The sequence below is a fragment of the Myotis lucifugus genome, unplaced genomic scaffold (assembly GCF_000147115.1).
Source record: "Myotis lucifugus unplaced genomic scaffold, Myoluc2.0 scaffold_3, whole genome shotgun sequence".
In the NCBI taxonomy this organism is placed as follows: Eukaryota; Metazoa; Chordata; class Mammalia; order Chiroptera; family Vespertilionidae; genus Myotis; species Myotis lucifugus.
The window spans coordinates 24,123,605-24,141,646 of record NW_005871051.1 but is presented as its reverse complement, the minus strand read 5'-3'; the positions used below and the strand labels follow the sequence as shown (position 1 = coordinate 24,141,646).

At 42.8% G+C, this 18,042-nt stretch overlaps 1 protein-coding gene across 1 annotated transcript in view; it reads left to right on the top strand.

Annotated features, from left to right (window-relative positions):
- COL4A4 (collagen type IV alpha 4 chain) overlaps positions 1 to 18,042 on the top strand; it is a 94,371-nt gene that overhangs the window by 2,698 nt on the left and 73,631 nt on the right. Inside the window, exons 2-3 of the mRNA XM_023759461.1 lie at positions 2,318 to 2,360; positions 6,209 to 6,283. Coding sequence (XP_023615229.1) covers positions 2,318 to 2,360; positions 6,209 to 6,283 — 118 coding nt within the window. The remainder of the gene's footprint in view (positions 1 to 2,317; positions 2,361 to 6,208; positions 6,284 to 18,042) is intronic.

Below are 18,042 nucleotides of genomic sequence, written 5' to 3'. Positions count from 1 at the left end.
GCTGATGGCTGTTTGCAGGCTGGCCACACCCCTTCAGGGTGGGGGTCCCCGCTGGGGTGCCTGGCCAGCCTGGGTGAGGTGCTGATGGCTATTTGCAGGCTGGCCAAGCCCCCAGCAGGACCCCCACCCCATGAGAATGTGGCCATCCTGGGTGAGGGGCTGATGGCTGTTTGCAGGCTGGCCACTGCCCCTTCAGGGTGGGGGTCCCCGCTGGGGTGCCTGGCCAGCCTGGGTGAGGAGCTGATGGGTGGGGTCCCGATAGGTGCTGGCCAGCCTGGGTGAAGGGCTGATGGCTGTTTGCAGGCTGGCCACAGCCCCCTTCAGGGTAGGGGGTCCTGCCTGGGGTGCCCGGCCAGTCTGGGTGAGGTGGTGATGGCTGTTTGCAGGCTGGTCAAGCCCCCCAGCGGGGACCCTCACCCCATGAGGGTGTGGCCATCCTGGGTGAGGGGCTGATGGCTGTTTGCAGGCTGGCCACACCACCCATCCACCCAAGCTCCCAGTGGAGGCTGGCTGGAAGCAGGTATCTGGGATTTATTTATCTTCTATAATTGAAACTTTGTTGCCTTGAACGGAGGCCACAGCCAGCCAGGGCAGGCGGGAAGCTTGGCTTCCTCCATTGCCGGGGCAACCAAGCCTCCTGCTTGCTCCAGCTGCCTGGCTGCCAGCCGCCATCTTGGTTGGGTTAATTTGCATATAGTTGCTCTGATTGGCTGGTGGGCATGGCTTGTGCATAGCGGAGGTGCTGTCAATTTGCATATTTCTCTTTTATTAGATTAGATGAAGGCCTGAACTTCTATAATATGTAACCTGTCCTCATTTACAAATGCCCAACGTGGTGCAGAGCCACTTAACAAACAATGGTTGTAAACACTTTAACTTGATTGAAACCAGTTTATTACTGTGTTTCATACCTCTTTCACTTTTTTATTCTCTTAATTCACTTAGTTGCTTCACTGAAATGCCAACCTGGCCTTTTTGGGGATTTTCATGAATTCAAATAGAAGGGTTGGGAGAAGGGGGACTTCAGTGTGAAAATCTGTAAGTGTGGCTAGACCAGCCTATGTCTCCTGTGGTCCAGCCAGGGCCTCCCCAAGGGGCATGGCTCTGTGGGTGTCTGTGGTGTTTACCAGCATCTCAGCACAGGATGAAAGAGTAGAGAGTGGAGAAGAAGGCTCACTTAGGATGTGAGGGTTTAGTGAGGAGATGACTATGCAGAACAAAGGACAGGCTGGCAGAGAACTCACAGCCCAGGCTGGGGCCTTTCTCCCACCCGTGGGGGTGATGTGACTGGAAGTCCCAACTCCATCATAGCTGTTTCAAGGGCAAATATAGATGCTCCTGGACAAATATAAGACCAAAGCCAATGATTGTGAATATTTAGTGGTCACCTTGGTCAGGCCCAGCTGCTCTGACAAACACCATAGACTGCATGGCAACAGGAATTTATTTTTCACAGGTCTGCAGGCTGTAAGTCCAAGATCAGGGTGTCAGCAAGGTGGATCTGGGGTGGGCTCTCTTCCATGTTGCAGACTGCTGACTTCTCCTTGTATCTTCACACGGTGGAAAGAGGGTGGGAGAGCTCTCTGGGACCCTTTTATTAGGACACTAATCCCATTCATGAGGACTCCATCCTCTTGACCGAATTCTATCCCCAAGGCCACATCTCATAATACTATCATATTGGGGTTAGGATTTCAACATATGGATTTGAGGGACACAAATATTCAGACCACACAGTGGTCCCTTTTGGTTCATCTCTCCTCTGTTAAAATTTGTTTATAATAATGAAGTTACTCTAATTAGATTTCTGCCTCAATAATAAGACCCCGAACTACCTAACTCTTCCCTAACTAGTCCATATTATTTCCACTGCCTTCCAAACTATCTCCCTGTCCAGCTAGGTTTCCTTCCCTCCTACCTCCTTCTAGCTGGCTTTCCTTAATGCCATTCAGCATGCACTGTCTTTGCACTGTCCCTGAGCAAAGTCTCTCCTCTCTAGTTTTCATTCTGAGAGTCATTTTCCTTCACTCATCTATCCATCCAGGCCTCACCTTCAGTGTCTCCATGGTACCCAGCACAATGAGGACCTCACTAAGGGGTGTGAGTACTTCTGGACTGATTAATAAGGGAAAAGGTAATGAAGACCACTAGAGAGAGGATAACGTTTATCTTGTCACCAATGACAATCAGCTGGTGTCAACAGCCTATTAAATATAAGAAGTTTTCTAGAATTAATTCCTTTATTTATTTACTTATTTATTGTGGTTTGCATGAAAAGGGACAGTTTAAATTCATCTGCATTTTTGCTTTTTTGTAGGTCACTTATACTTATTCTCTTCTCTATGCAACTTGTATATGGGGTAAGTACATTAATTAGCTCTGATGGCATGCTGAAAATTCACTTTATTGAATGCATTATTTTTGTTATATTTTTAAGCAAGTAGCTCCCTGGGATTCAGTTTTCTCATCTGTAAAATGAAGTGTTGGACTAGATGAACTCTAAAGTTTCTTTTATCTTTTACAGTCAAGACTGCTTAGCAAACTGCCTCCAAATGTTATTGGAGATATTTTTATTTTATAATATAATCCTTTCTTTAAAACATTTTTTGGAGAGGGCCAGGAAGCAGCTGGGCCACTTCACGATTAAATCAAGAAATTAAGATTAAATTTGAAATTTTAACTCTGGAGTAAGATAAGCCTAGAACATTCTGTAATAAGATCTAAGAATCTAAGTTATTAAAAACCAACTTCAGATGTTTTTGGGAAATTCAATGGGCTGCCTGTAACTCAGGTCGATCTTAAGACAGCTGGGCTGCATTAAATCACTCTAGTGAACACATTTCTATCTCATCTCTCCAGCTCGGATCCACCCAGTCCAATTCTGTGATGCAAGTTATCAAAGCAAATCAAATAGAAAGCTTCTTTCTGTTCTCTTCTTATCAGTCAGGAGTAGAAGGCATTTGTGTTCAGAAATGAGAAGTCTTGGTTCTTGGCTGTGACAATGATTGATCTCTTAACCTACCCAAGACTCAGTTTATCCTGATTGAAGTAAAGATGATAAGATTTATCCAGCTCAGTTCACATGCACTTGAGAGCATCACCTGAAATAATAAATGAAAACATACTGAAATATATGTGTGTGGATTTTTCTATTTATCTTATTTGATATTCCTGTTTTTTTGTATTATATTCTTTTTATTATTATTATGAAGGTTTACAGAATCCTAAATTTCACTTCCTTTGTTCCTTATGTTCCATATGAATGAATTTGGCTCCTGAACCAAAGATCATCCTACTCAGGATTTTCCCAGCAGCCTGTGTATGCAGAGATTCTGGAGTTCACACAGGGAGTGGCTATGCTATAGTTGGGTTGTAAAGGTGGAGATATAAATTGCTGCAGTATCAATGGGAGGCAATTTAACTTTCAAGATATTAAGTGCACGTACCTGTTGACACCGGAATTTATCTTTTTGGAATGTATCATACATACTTACATTGACTTGTGCATAAAGATAATGCACAACAATACTAGTTGCAGGATACTGTTCAGTAGCAAAAGAAGGGAGATAGTTACATTTCCATCAGTAAAGACTGATTACACAAGTTAGAATACTTTGTAGCCAAATGTATTATTTTGGCATGATTTTGAAGACATCTGGTTAAGTGAAAACAGCAAGGCACAGGAAAATATACCACACCAAAAAGTTGTGTGTGTATGCATGTGATAATCATGTGAATGTGCTTATAAATACCCAGACACCAATTTGAGGAGATCAATTACCTCTAGGTGAGAGAATGGGAGGCCAAGATGGAAGAGAAAATGTCTTTTCCCGTTATACTCTTTTGCACTATTTGGTGTGGTTTTTTTTTTAATCATGTGCATATGTTATTTATTTTTCAAAAAAGAAAATAGAGGTACAAATATAGGGCAGATGACTAATCTATAAATTAATAACATTATTTTCTTAAAATTTCTATGCAATAAATATTTATTTAAAAATATCTATCATAAAATGGATCATGACTTTTCCTTTTTTCTCTTTGAAGAAGTTACATTGGTTTTAGAGAATGTCAGTATATTGCCAGTGAGTACAGTATATATTTTGAATGTTGACTTGTCTGAGATAGAGTCTTTATCTTCTTTTAATGGGTTCCTACAATCTGTTTTTTAAGATTCTTCCTCTATACATGCCTCCTCCTTTTCAAATGCTGTTTATTGGGCTGTGTCTAATGTAGAAGAACTTTGTAGAGACTAAAATCACCTCTTGCTTTTTTCTTTTATTGGTCCAAGTCAAAGCTTTACATACAACTATTTCTGTTTCTTTATTAGAATCTGCTGATCTATTTTAAATGGATTCGTCTCTGAATGTAATTTTGCTCCCAAATATCTCAGTGATGCTTGGCACAATGAAGTTAAAAAAAAACCAACACACATAAAGCAATAAAACAACAAACTTGCCTTTATTATCAAGCCATTGAATCAACTGCCCCTCCTTTTTCCCTGGTTGTTTTGACATTTCACTGAACACATAGTAATGAACCCAACCTCAAATGAACCTAAGTGTTCAGACTAGTTGTTTTAATGCTTTCATGCTGTCCTGATCTGGCCCTGGGCATTTATTAATTTAATTTTCTTTTTTACCTTACCAAGGTTTTGAACTCTATGTTTCTACATCATAAATAACAGAGTTACTCAAAACTCAAGAGGCATCTATTTCTAAAACTTCAAATACATTTTTTAAACTTTAATTATCTAATTGCTTGGCTCTTGTCAAGGTTTAAATTCTTATATACTTTCAATGATCCATTAAGAGTTTTGTTTATAAGGATGTCTTTTCATTATTGCTTAATGTAAAGTTATTTTCTTTTGGATTGTTTCTGAGTATAATTTTCCTGGAAAAAAAGTCTAAATTATGTGATTGAAAAGGAAAAAAAAACATGCTAGATAGATTCCTTTCCCTCCCATATACATATATTTATATATGTGCATATTCATATATATATATATATATATATATATATATTCACATACATATCTATGTACCTACATATAAAACTTCTGATGGAAGTTTTATATATATATAAATCAGAACTATAAATATTGGTTTAACTGTTTTGTTTCCCCATTATACATTAATCTAAAGACTTAAGTTTACAGCCTTGAGTTTAAAACGATCTATCAGTTACAGAAATGTGTGGTTAATGCACACACACCGCAGTGAGCACTGGGCCTGGCTGGATCATGCCTTTCTGGCATTTGCATTAATGCCCTCAGCTCCTGGCACCTGGAGCTGCTTTAGGCACCACTCTCCCAATCATAGCCTGAGCCAGTGACAAAGCCCGGAGCTCATCTCCACTGCACTGTCATTGAGGAACCCACTATGGAAACAGCTCCTCTGGAAATACACTTTTTTTGTATTGAAGTGATGGATGACTCTGGATACAGATAATGAGGATTTGTGAGAGCAGGGGACTAATTTCCCCCAAATTAGTGCATGTGTGTGTTTGGGGGAGCATTTAAGTTTAGAAAATACACGAGTCTTTAAAGAGAGTGTTGAAGAAAAGTCAGGTAATGTGGGGAAAGGACCCAAATTGTTTAAGTTCAGGAGCTTTCCGGTTGAGAGACACCTTGGAGGAACCATCTTGAAGCATCAGCAAATTGTAGGAAGAACAATTTGTTACCAGAATGTTGACATAAGAGGGACTCCATGAAGGAGACACGCCCTAGCTGATCTTGGAGGTAAAACAAGAGGGTCCTGAAAAAGAAAAGAAGTCAAAATTATACTTTGAATTAGGCATCGTTGTGTGCTTATATTTCCCCTAACTACACAGTTTACACTCTAAGATCATCCACAACTTAGTAAATGAATCTTAAACTGGAGAGAGAAATGCCGAAGGTTCTGGTGAAAGCCAATTAGCTTCAAAAGAGCCTTTTAGAAACCCTAGCTGACATACTGTATCCTGGCCCACACAGACTTTTACTCTTGCTCACAAAGTCATCAATCCTCTTTTTTATCAAGCCACAAGGTAAAGTCTCTGCCTTTTTATCTATCGCTATTAGTTTTTTATTTTCACAGACTCAAAGGTAAAGCTATACTCTGGACTCCTCATGAGTTAGGCAAAGCAAGCATGCTTGTTGTAATGTGTGTATCACGTAGGCGGCTAAGGAATGGGTTGCATGTACTGAATCAGATGTTTCACCTTCCAGAGCGGAAAGAAGTTCACTCCTTGTGGAGGGAGAGATTGCTCTGTCTGCCAGTGCTTTCCTGAAAAGGGATCTCGGGTAAGTGATGTAAACACCCACGGACGCTGGGGGAGGGGAAATGGGCAGGTGCTAATTAAAGGGCATAAAGTCTCAGTGAAGCAAGTTGAGTAAGCGCTAGAGATCTGCCGTATAGCATTCTGTCTATGCTTCCTTAAACATTTGTTGAGAGGGTTAAGCTAGTGGTAAGTGTTCTTACCACAATAAATGTTTTTAAGAAATCAACATGGACAGCATTCTGAATTTTGAGCCATTGGGAATATTTAACATTAAGTAGTCCTGGATTCTTAGCACATTCTGGTAGTCGGCAATGTTTGCATCTTTTATAATCAAAGTTCTGTACATTCTGATAAGCAATCCCAATTACATTAGACCATGCATCAGGCTTAGCAGACAGTCTGGGCAGCAGTGTTTCACCCAGTGATTTGCCAGCTGCAGAAAGGGTCCCATTGTTAAAGGAGACATCCTGGGTGGCTCTCTTGATACTCATGTTGCATATCAGCATTTTAAAGGCTCTGAGAAGGGCTGCAGTTAGTTTTGTTTGTTTTTTTAAAGCTTGTTTAACTTTGTTTAAACTAGTGTTTCCAGACATTGGACTATAAGACTCTTTTTTGGATAACACCTGTTGAAATCCTGTGGAATAGTGATCTATAATAAAAGGAATAGCGGCATTTCTCACATATTTCTCATGTGCCAAGCACTGACTTCTCACAACTCTCTTATAGTCTTGTACTGACCTTTCGGTGCAGAAGACCAAGGCACAGAGCCCTGCAGTGTCTTGCTCAAGTCCACCCAGAGTGGTGCTTTTGATTACTACACTAGACTCTCTGGGCTTGAATGCACAAGAACCCTCTTGGGAATAGTGGATCTGTTGGACATTTATAAAACTCTCCCTTATATTGTGGCAGCAGCAGCTGGCAGCCCACTAACTCATTTGTGCTAGAGAATTAAATCAAAAATTCTTTGGATTAAAAATACTTCCGCAATCTTACAGGGAAGGAGTGTGTTTCAGAAGCTTTGGACAGTGTTTGAGGTAGAGCGATGATTCTGTTGAAACATGTCCAAGTCGATCCTATGGGGCTGTGCATGAAGCTCTGAAAGCACGATTCGGTAAAGATCAGTCGATAGGGACTGAAATATTACTGTCCTGAGAGAAGGGACCATATGTTTCTCCCACAGCATCTGTTTATCTTCACCTGGTAGGTGTGCAATGTGTATGGGGTTCCTTTGTCCATCAACTGCCTTATTGAGCTTGGGGCAAATCCCTTCTTTTAAGCTGTTTAGTGTCTTCTTCAGTACTTCAAAGATTTCAGTGATCAGAATTTATCATGAGCTTTTTCAAGCCACTTTATGATATAATTTTTCATTTTTCATTACAGTTGACATATAATACGATATCAGTTTTAGGTATACAACATAGTGGTTAGACATTTATGAAGTGATCTCCCCAATAAGTCTAGGATGCACCTGGCACCATACATAGTTTTTATAATATCATTGGCTGTATTCCCTATGCTGTACCTTACATCTGCCTGACTATTTTTATAATTGGCAATTTGTACTTCATGAAATAATTTAAAAACAAAAGGTGCAAGCCTCCAGTTATAGCATAAGTCCTGGGGCTGTAATGTGCAGCGTGGTGACTGTAGTTATTAACACTGTTCTCTGCATTTGAAAGTTGCTAAGGAAGTAGATCTTAAAGATTCTCATCACAAGAAAAAAATTGGTAGCTACATGCAGTGATGGCTATTAACTAGACTTATTGTGGTGATCATTTTGCAATATATACAAATATCAAATCATTGTGTTGTATACCTGAAACCAATATCATATTGTATGTCAATTATAACTCAATTTTTTAAAAGTAGGGACACTAAAAACTAGCACTTTTTCAAGCCACTTTATGATATAATTTTTAATTATAAAAATTATAAAAAGGAGGGCTTTAGCCTTTTCCACGTTATTCAGGATAAAAAGGCTGGTTTTTGTGACGTTGTTAATATAAACATATTAAGATTGTATACATAAAAAAGAAAAGAAATCAGTGCATCTAAATTTGAAGACTTTTTGAGCTTGAGACCCTAGACATGTGGATTGATCAGCTCTGTAGCAGGAAGGGGATGGGGCACCACCCAACAGAGAGGACCAGTTGCTTGGATAAAGCCAGCTTGGTGTGGTCCTCCAATTTAAATGAGGCTGAGAGTTGTTTCATCAGGGACATTTGGCAACATTTAGAGACATTTTTTGGTTGACACAACTGGGTGGAACAGGGTGCTACTGGTTTTAGTGGGTGGAAGCCAGGGATTCCGCTCAGCATCTTACCACACACAGGACAGTCCCCACACCAGACTTTCTGTCCCCAAATGCCAATAGTGCCAAGGTTGAGGGACCCTGCCCCAATCCTACAACAGCTTGTAAGGCCACCATAATATTATTTCTGTCTGTCAATACAAGGAACAGAGTTTCCAAGAGTTTTAAGTACTTGCTTGTATGGGGAAGAAGCAGGGCACACACCTAGTGTCTGGATTCCACCCAGCATTTGCCCCAGGATCAAGGAGAAGATGATTACACAAAGGTTCAGACGTCAGTTCTAGTCATACCTTGTGAGCTCAGGTGGACACTCAAGCTGCCCAAGCCTTGGTTTTTTCATATTTACACCATGGCCCCTTTCTTCTCAGTTTCCTTGGGCTCTTCAACAGTCACAAGTAACTGCATATGTTGAGGGTGTACTGTGTGTCCTATAACACAGTCATCAGCCCATGGTTAGGAGGGCTCCTGGCTCAGGCTGCTGTCGGTGTCCCTGATTCTGGGTGGTCAGGGATTGCTGTGTGCGGAACACTAGTCAACCTCTGGCCTTCCTGAGACAGATGGTCCCATGAGAAGGCTGCAAGTTGCTGGGGAGTCTACCAGCTGGGAATCTGGGAGCGTGACTTGTGCATAACTGGAGGTGGTTTGGAAGGCGGGCTTCCCACGTCCTCTGCAGCCAGCCAACTAGCATACCATCTCTTGTGCCGCGTTTACAGTTCAAGGTGGGCTATAAAAATAGGAATATACCGAATTCTGGAGGTTTGAGCATCTGTTCGAGGCAGTACAGACATTAGGAGCTTAGACAGGCATTCCTAAGAAAGACTATGTACTCTTTATGGCTTACTGCCTGAGAGGAGTTTGTTCAAGCTCAGATCAAAACTGCTGTCTGTGCCTAAAGCCATTGTGGGAAGCCAGGCTGCCCCCGCCCTTGGATGACTGAAGTTAGGGTTTTAAGTGGGCACTGAAGCTTGAGGGTGACGTGGAGCTGGGACATGTCCAAGGGCAGCTCCCCCAATGCCTACAGAATGAAGTTCAGTGTCACCAATGTACGGCTGGAGGTTGAGTCTAACCTCAATAAGTGTTTCATCAGTAATCACTACTGCTTCCCCCTGATCCTCTCCAGCTGTCAGTCAGGCCCTTTACCCTCCCTTGAATATTATCTGAACATTCTCACTTCTCTGCCCTTTCCACTTCCAGTCTGCGTCTATCTCTCCTGCCCTCCCCAAAGGAACTCAGTGGAGATGCCTCCTGCCCCCATAAGCCTCTTGCCTAGTCCAGCCAGTGTGGATGCTCCCTGGGGGGCACCTGCTTTCCTTCACTTCTCATACCTGACGGTGCCTCCTGCCCATAGTAGAAATCTAAGTTGCCTACTTTTGTTTCTCCCCTTTGAGAACAGGGTGGGGGGGATCATTTTTTTGGTACTTCTTTGAGATGATCATATTAGGTGGCACCTAAAAGGTAGTTAATATACATAAATCAATAAATTAAAATTCAGACTCTAGCTTGGATAGGGTTCAGGATCCCGAGCTGGTGGCCTGGCTGCAGCGTGGGTGTGGGGACACCTGCCACATCCAAGAAAAAGGGAACGGAATTAGCGGGGAGTATCTCCCCCAGTCTTCCCCGCCCCACAACACCTAAATCTGTTATTAAATGAGTCATCGCACATATTTCAAATTCCCTTGTGAATTTCAGGTGGGCCAGTAATGAGCACTTGGTGCAGCAGCAACAAATATGACCACAAACTTGCTGCACTTGGACCATCTAAGGGTTCAGTAGCATCCCAGAAAGAGCTGGAGTCTGAGGTGGTCTCTTTCAGGCTCGAGCCCTCACCTGGGAAATAAAGGTTTGTATCAGAGGGCTGGTCCTGTTCCTCGCAGCTCTAGCAGCCTGTGGTGCTAGATAGGGGGCATGGCTTCTCATATATAACAGCCGCTTAATTGGCTTCCCCAAATATTTTGACTGTCATAGCATCTCTCCAAACTCCATGATAATCCCTCTTTAAGGATGTGATGAGGTGGCGTTGGGCAGAATTTAAAATTATTCATGATCAGTTTCAAGGGAGAAAATGTCCATGTTCTTTGATGGTTATCTCCTTGCAGGGAAAATCACGTTTTTATAGGCTAGGATGAAACCTTTTAGAAGTTCTGCTTTATGGCTAGCATGATAATAAAGACACTTTCTACAGTTTTTTTCTAAAATAAAATATATCCACATTGTTTCCCACTCAAAAAGTACAGCAACCATTAAATCAATACAACTTTATAATTTAGTGGTTTTACGTACAAGGAGGTCAAATGGCTTAAAAGTCAAGACCCGTCTCAGTTATTTTTGGTATGAAAATGAAAATCCCATATGAACAATTCAGACTTTCCTTTGGGGATTTCAAATCACTGAAAAATGTCCTCAGAGTATTTTTTCTGAATCCCACTCACTTATTCCGTACACTTCTAAGAGCCTGCATTTCATGATAAAAATGGAATTTACTTGGGAAGTTTTAATAATTGTTAACTTTTTTTTATTAAGTTATCTGCACACAAAGTTCTAGAACTGAGTCTTTATCACTCACACAGCTGGACTCCAGTTCAGCCTGTTAAGCGGTTCAGAGCAGTTCTTTTTATGTCCTAAAGCTCATGTAGTCAATGATGTTACATTTTGATGTAAGCAAGTTCCAGTGACAGCTGAGAAGTGGGCAGATTTGGTCTGCCACTTGGGTATGGCAGGTGTCCCCACACCCACACTGCAGGAGAAAAATGTATTTCTCCTTTCAAATACAGATTTGGTCTGTGTCAGACCCAGTGCCAACAAAGGACAGCAAGTGGGAGGGGACCATGGGGAGCTGGACACTACATTTGTCATCTAAAGGCATCAGAATTAAAAAAACAAAACAAGAAACTAACAACAACAACAACAACAACAAAAAAGTACCTGCTCGACTAGAGTGGCTCAGTGGTCACCACCAGTTTGATTCCTGGTCAGGGCACATGCCCGAGCTGTGGGCTCAATCTCCAGTAAGAAGCATGCAGAAGGCAGCCCATCAGTGTTTCTCTTTCATTTATGTTTCTATCTCTCTATCCTTCTCCCTTTCCTCTCTAAAATCAATAAAAACATATTTTTAAAAAACCACAAAATACAGTGCCTAACAATTAACAAGTGTCCCAGTAGAACTCAGCCTGCCAGCTGCCAGTTTATAACTTAACTTAGCTTGTTAACATGTTTTCCCTGACAGGAGTTGTTTACATTGATTTTTGGAGAATGAAAAACTTGAAAAAGTGAAAAGAATAAATTTAGTTGTGGGATTTTTTATATTTTGCAGGTGCCTGAGGAAGTATTCTTGAACAGGGCGTGAGGTTCCGGGAGGCAGAGGGAGGAGACATACCTATCATTTTATACTATTTGGCTTCCTAATCACAGTGGTGCAGGAGCAGTAGTAGCTGGTATCTACTTGGAAGAATAACTGCAACTAGATGGCTCTCGAGGCACTGACGAATCCCTCTCTTTAACTCCAACATTTGTGTTAGAGAAACAACTTATATTTGCCTTCCGTGCTGTGGAATGCATCATTTTCCAAACAGGCCAAGTGTGCAGATCCTCCCTCAAGAATCCTAGTTGCAGTTTGGGTCTGAAGGTCGATTTGGGACTGTCTGCCCAGTCAGTCACCTCATTAAGTGTGATTTGCAGCGAGCCTTTGGTCTCCTCACGTGGGGTTCAACTCCATAGCAACGACAGCGGAGCTCTGTGACCCAGCGTGAACCCGGGCCAGACCAGCGCAGAGCTCAGCAAATGTGGGACTATGCTGAACTCGAGAGGATCAAGGTCATTACCAGAGTGGAGGCAGCCTTGTTGGTTAGAAATAGGGGCTACATACAGGTGTCTCCCAAAGCAGGGCGTGTCCCATGTAGCAAAATGGGAAGCAGTGTTTGTGACTCTAAGAACACTCTCGTGCAAGGGAAAATTCTGTGTAAATGAGTTAAAAAGCTGAAATCCGAAGTTTGTAGGAAAGAAAAATATGTTTCTCCTTTCAAATACTATTTTCAATAAATTGGGATGAGAGCCACAGGGAAAACAGCTATGTCTGTAAGGTGCTAATATTTTCACTCCTCTGCCCTACAGTCTTATCTGTAATTCCTTCAGCAAACAGCCCCTGAGCCTTCTGCATGTGCCAGGCGTCTTTGTGCTGGGAGGCCTTGATGGTAAAGAAGAAAGTGCCTGTGGCCTGGAGCTCTGAGCCCACCAGGAATAACCCTCCAGCTGTTACTTCTGGTGCCTGCTGAGTGCCAGGCACCATCCTAGGCAGACAAAGATCCTTGCTCTTTCCCTGGGTGCACAGTTTGATTCCCTAACTTGGTCTTGCATAGGAGCATGTGTGGGGTGGGATGGGGCAAGGGAACTATGGGTTAACACCTCTGCTTGGACTGGGTAGAATCAGACGTCCCTTAGCAACAGCCTGGAAGAAGCATATCCCATTAGTTCTTGTTCTTAACAAATTGCCACATGTTTGATGGTTTAAAACAATAGAAATTTATTTATTCACAAGATGTAGAGGGCAGAAGTCCAAAAGCAAGGGCACTGCCATACACCCTTCACAGGCAATAGAGGAGAATCATTTCCTTGCCTCTTCTAGTTTCTGGTGGCTGCCAGCGTTCCTTAGCTTGTGGCTCTATCACTCCAGTCTCTGCCTTCATCTTTCCACCACAGTCTCCTCTGTGTGTCTGTATCAAAATTTATCTGTATCCCTCTTATCAGGATTCATATGATGGCATGTAGGGCCCACCTGGATAATCCGAGGTAAACTCTTTATCTCAAGATCCTTAACTCTATCACATTCTTTGCATCTAAAGTAATAGCCACAGGTTCTGAGGATCAGCATGAGCACATATCTTTTTGTGGCCACCATTCAACCCACTACCAACTGAGCGGAGAGAATAGTCTCTATTAGGGCCCTGGCATGGCAAAAAGACAGGCTGGCATGTATGAGGGACCCAAGGTGGCCACCAAGGTTTGATCAGAGTAGGTGAGGTAGCAAGCGGCATGAGATGCAGTTGGAAAAGTGGATCTAGGTTATCCTGGGTGATGAGGGAGGCTATGGAAGACTTTAGAAAGAGTGGAGGCAGGTTGAATTTATGTGGTAAGAAGATCATTCTGGCTGCTGTTTGAAGAGGAAGTGGGTGCAGGGGCAACAGTGTTAGGAAAAACTTGTTAGAAGTCTGCTACAGGTGGAAGGTCATGGGGGCTTAAGGGGTGAGTGTGGAGGTGGGGGGAAGTGGGTGGGCATCGGGAATATTTGGGAGGCAGAATTGATGGGAAGGAGAGGGTGACTCCGTGTGGGACAGTTAGGGGTGGGTGGCAGAGGCGCCTGGGAGGACTCTGATGAGGTGTGAGCAGCTGTGTGCACAGACTTGCACACTTCAGGGGATGTCATGAATCCCAAGTCTAGATTTGGATTTATGGAGCTCGAGGCCAGTTGGATAAGTGACCAGGACTCATAGAGAGGGTTAAGTGATGTTATAGTGTCACCTAGTGGCTTAATGTTTGAATTCACCATCAAGCATGAAAAAAGCAGGAGAGGTGTTGCTGAATGCTTTTTTTGTTAGTTTTAATTATAAAAGTCTGAATTGATTCAGCATTCCATGTGTGTATGTGTAAAATTTCTACTGTGCAAGGCAGCGGCCAAGGCTCATGTAATAACGTACTTGGGCCCCTGGCCTCAAGAAGCTTGCTATAAGACATTGATGAGCATTTAGGTGCTTATTGTTTCAGGGTGGATATGAGAGTTCATAGGAGAGTGAGGTTCTAATGCAGCGGTTCTCAACCTGTGGGTCGAGACCCCTTTGGCGGTCGGACGACCCTTTCACAGGGGTCGCCTAAGACCATCCTGTATATCAGATATTTACATTACGATTCATAACAGTAGCAACATTACAGTTATGAAGTAGCAACGAAAATAATTTTATGGTTGGGTCATAACATGAGGAACTGTATTTAAAGGGCCAGAAGGTTGAGAACCACTGTTCCAAAGACTGGGATAAAAAGGGAAGCAGGACCTTTGAAGTCGGAGAAAATGGGCTTCCCCAGGTGATGGCCAGGTGGCCTCAAGTCACTTGATTCATCTCTCTGGGCCTCTGCTTCCTCCTTTGGGAACAGCATTTGATTTCTAGGGATGAGCAGATCAGTGGCAGCCCAAATGACTGATTGAAGATTTTGGTTTTAAAAATGTACATATTCTCTTAGCTGTTGATTTCTTGTACCAAGTTGTGAAATAAAAATCATTTGAACATAGCTCTGCTCGAGAGACACGCCTGACATAGCCCATTCATACGGGCCAGAATCCTAAAGGAATGCCCTGGCCTCGGAGAGTCGGACAAAGGGATGGCCTTTGTTATTTGTACAGCTGGCCCCGAGCCTGAAGCTGCTGCAGCCACAGTGGGGAGGCGCGGATCTGGTCTGAGACTCGGTGCCAGCCAGCCTTTGAGTAGAGAGAAGGATGGCCTGGTGGCTTCACCTGGCATGCCAGTTTCCTCAGCTGTCAGCCAATTGTCGTTTCTGGAGGCATGAATCTGCTCTCTGACTTCACTGTCTCTCACTGAAAGTAGTAAACCACAGGGGCCATTCTGGGTCAACAGTAGCACCAAAAAAATAAAATAAAATAATTATTAAAAATAAAACAACAAAAATAAAAAAAGTCAGGGCACCATGTGTGAGAGCCAGTCATTCCACTGTGCATGCTTTTTTGTTGTTGGATTGAATACTGTGGAGCAATTCATTGTAGATCCCATTATGGTTCATGGGTAGAGGATGCATGTTAGGAGCAGAATATTTATTTAAACTCTTTTTTTTTTTACAAAGATAAAAAATTTCTGTGGTTATTTAATGATTCTTTTGTCGTGGAAATGCCTGTTCTGGGCCTGCTACCTATGCCTGTCTATCATGACGTTAATCCTATTATCTATAATAATAAACGCATAACATGCTAATTAGACCAGATAGCCAAACAACCTTCTGGACGACCTCCTGGATGAAGCTGGAGCTGCAAGGGTCAAGCCCCTTGCACAAATTTTGTGTATTGGGCCTCTAGTAGTTCAATAAATAAGCTCAAATAACTATTCATAGCCATTGTTGTTGGGTTTTTTTTTTTTAGTATTTCCTACTTCATTTTTTAAAAAATCTTTAGTGTTGAAAGTATTACATAATTCCCCCTTTTCCCCCCATTGATCCCTAGTAGCCCATCTGCTATCCCCGCCCCAGGCCTTCACCACCCTATTGTCCATGGGATTTGCATATACGCATACAAGTTCTTTGGTTGATCTCTTCCCACCCACCCACCCTTCCCCGCCTTTTATATGACGTGACTGAATGAAATGGAATTACTGTCTCCATTGTGGGGATAAATTATTTACACAAATTGGGTGAATGAGCAGTAACTATTTCAAAGATTGGTATTTGGGAAATTTTCATGAGCAGCTTTCTGACAGATTTAATGCTGTTGTAGAGGTTTAATGTATTTCTTTACATTTTTATCCTATAGAAAAATACCTGTTAATATGAAAACACAGCATCAAATATAAAACATCGAAGTCATCCAAAGGCCGTTGAAATGTAGGCATGTAGTGTTTTACGGCAGTTTTTCCAATTGCAAAGTAGGGGTTGTATTTGCTGTTTAATACGGGTTTAATATGGTTGAAACTAAGGCACAAGAAGGCCCCTGTTCTACTCAACAACAAAGAACACCGACTTCACTGCATTCAGGGTGCTTTGCTCAGGTGAGGCGGTGCTCTGCTCCTGGGGGTGGAGCCATCCTCACAGGTTCCCAGAGCTGCTCTCAGCCAAGCCCTGGGGATGACAGTTCAGCAACAGGAGGAAGCTGCTCCTTCCCGGTTACAGGGACTTTCCCTTGGGGTGGGTGGGTGGGGTCTGACCAAATTATTTTATTTTTTAAATTTATCTTTATTGTTGGAAGTATTACAGATGTCTCCGTTGTTTTTTTCCCCATTGACACCCTCCACCCTGCACCCACTCCTCCCAGGCCTTCACCACACTATTGTCTGTGTCTGTGTTATTTTGTTAAGCTTGTATTGCCCTCTACCTTTCTTACCACCATGAGGATAAAGAGATGATCACAGGAACAGGTGAGAAGTGTTATTAGAGAGGTGACTTGGACAGGCATCCGATTCTGAAGGGATTCTGAAGGGTGTGGGGCCGGGGGAGGGCAGGAGATGAGTTTTTCCTTGGGGCATTGAGAGATGACTTGGGGAGGGAGGTGAGAAGGGACACTTCTGGACAGAACACCACAGTCTGTGAAGGAACAGAGCTTGTTCAGAAATGCAAGGAAGTCAGTGTAGCAGACGAAGGGCAGGGAGGAGGAGGAGGTGGGAGGAAGAACTTAATGCAGACAGCCATTCCTGATTTATTTCTCTATGGAAGTGTTTTAGACGGCTCTTTCTCGGGTCAGGAAACAGTGCTGTACTGAATGGAGGTCCATTATTCTTACACTGCGTTAAACATTCCTCTTCTTTTTTTTTCTTTCCCCTTCGAAGTTCCGGTAGCTCACTGGATTTGGCCTTTCGGGTCTAAAATGAAACACACTGGAGAGATTTATAGCCAGTTAATTGGCTGTCTCTTTCTCAGTTACCCTTGACTGTTCAAACATGCATTTTGTTGTTCCTAAATAATACAGCACTCACAAAAGATAATGTAGGAGTTTTTGTATAAATTAAATGTAAGACGAAAAGATAAACTTAATGAAAAAGCAGTTATTTCCTGAACCTTACATTTAGGAAAAATGGGAACTTTTAACGTATCTTGATTAAGTAACCAAGTAAGATTAATGAACACCGGTAGGATAAGGTCAGCTGAAGTCATTATTTATTCTTACTTTTAGGCTGTAGCTTAGAATTTTTGCACTATCTAGAGTAAATTGATTTGCCCTCAAAATGCCCCTGAATGGTTTGTGCCCATGTAATTATATTTTATACTTTATTGTTATTTTTTTAGCGCACATACATACATTTAAACTTCCTAGAGAATTCTAGGCTTTTAGTAGTTTTATGGATAACTCAATAAATAGCAACTATTATATAATAACTAGAGGCCCGTGTGCACTCGGGGGGGGTCCCTCAGCCCAGCCTGTGCCCTCTCCCAGTGTGGGACCCCTCGGGGGATGTCCACCTGCTGGCTTAGGCCCGCTCCCCAGAAGATTGGGCCTAAGCTGGCAGTCAGACATCCCTCTGGCAGCCCAGGAGCCCTCAGGGGATGTCCACTTGCCAGTGGGGAGCAGGCCTAAGCTGCAGTCAGACATCCTTAGCGCTGCTGAGGAGGTGGGAGAGGCTCCCACCACCACCGCTGTGCTGGCAGCCATCAGCCTGGCTTGTGGCTGATCAGAGCTCCCCCAGTGGGAGTGCACTGACCACCAAGGGGCAGCTCCTGCATTGAGCATCTGCCGGGCGGTGGTCAGTGTGTGTCATAGTGACCAGTCATTC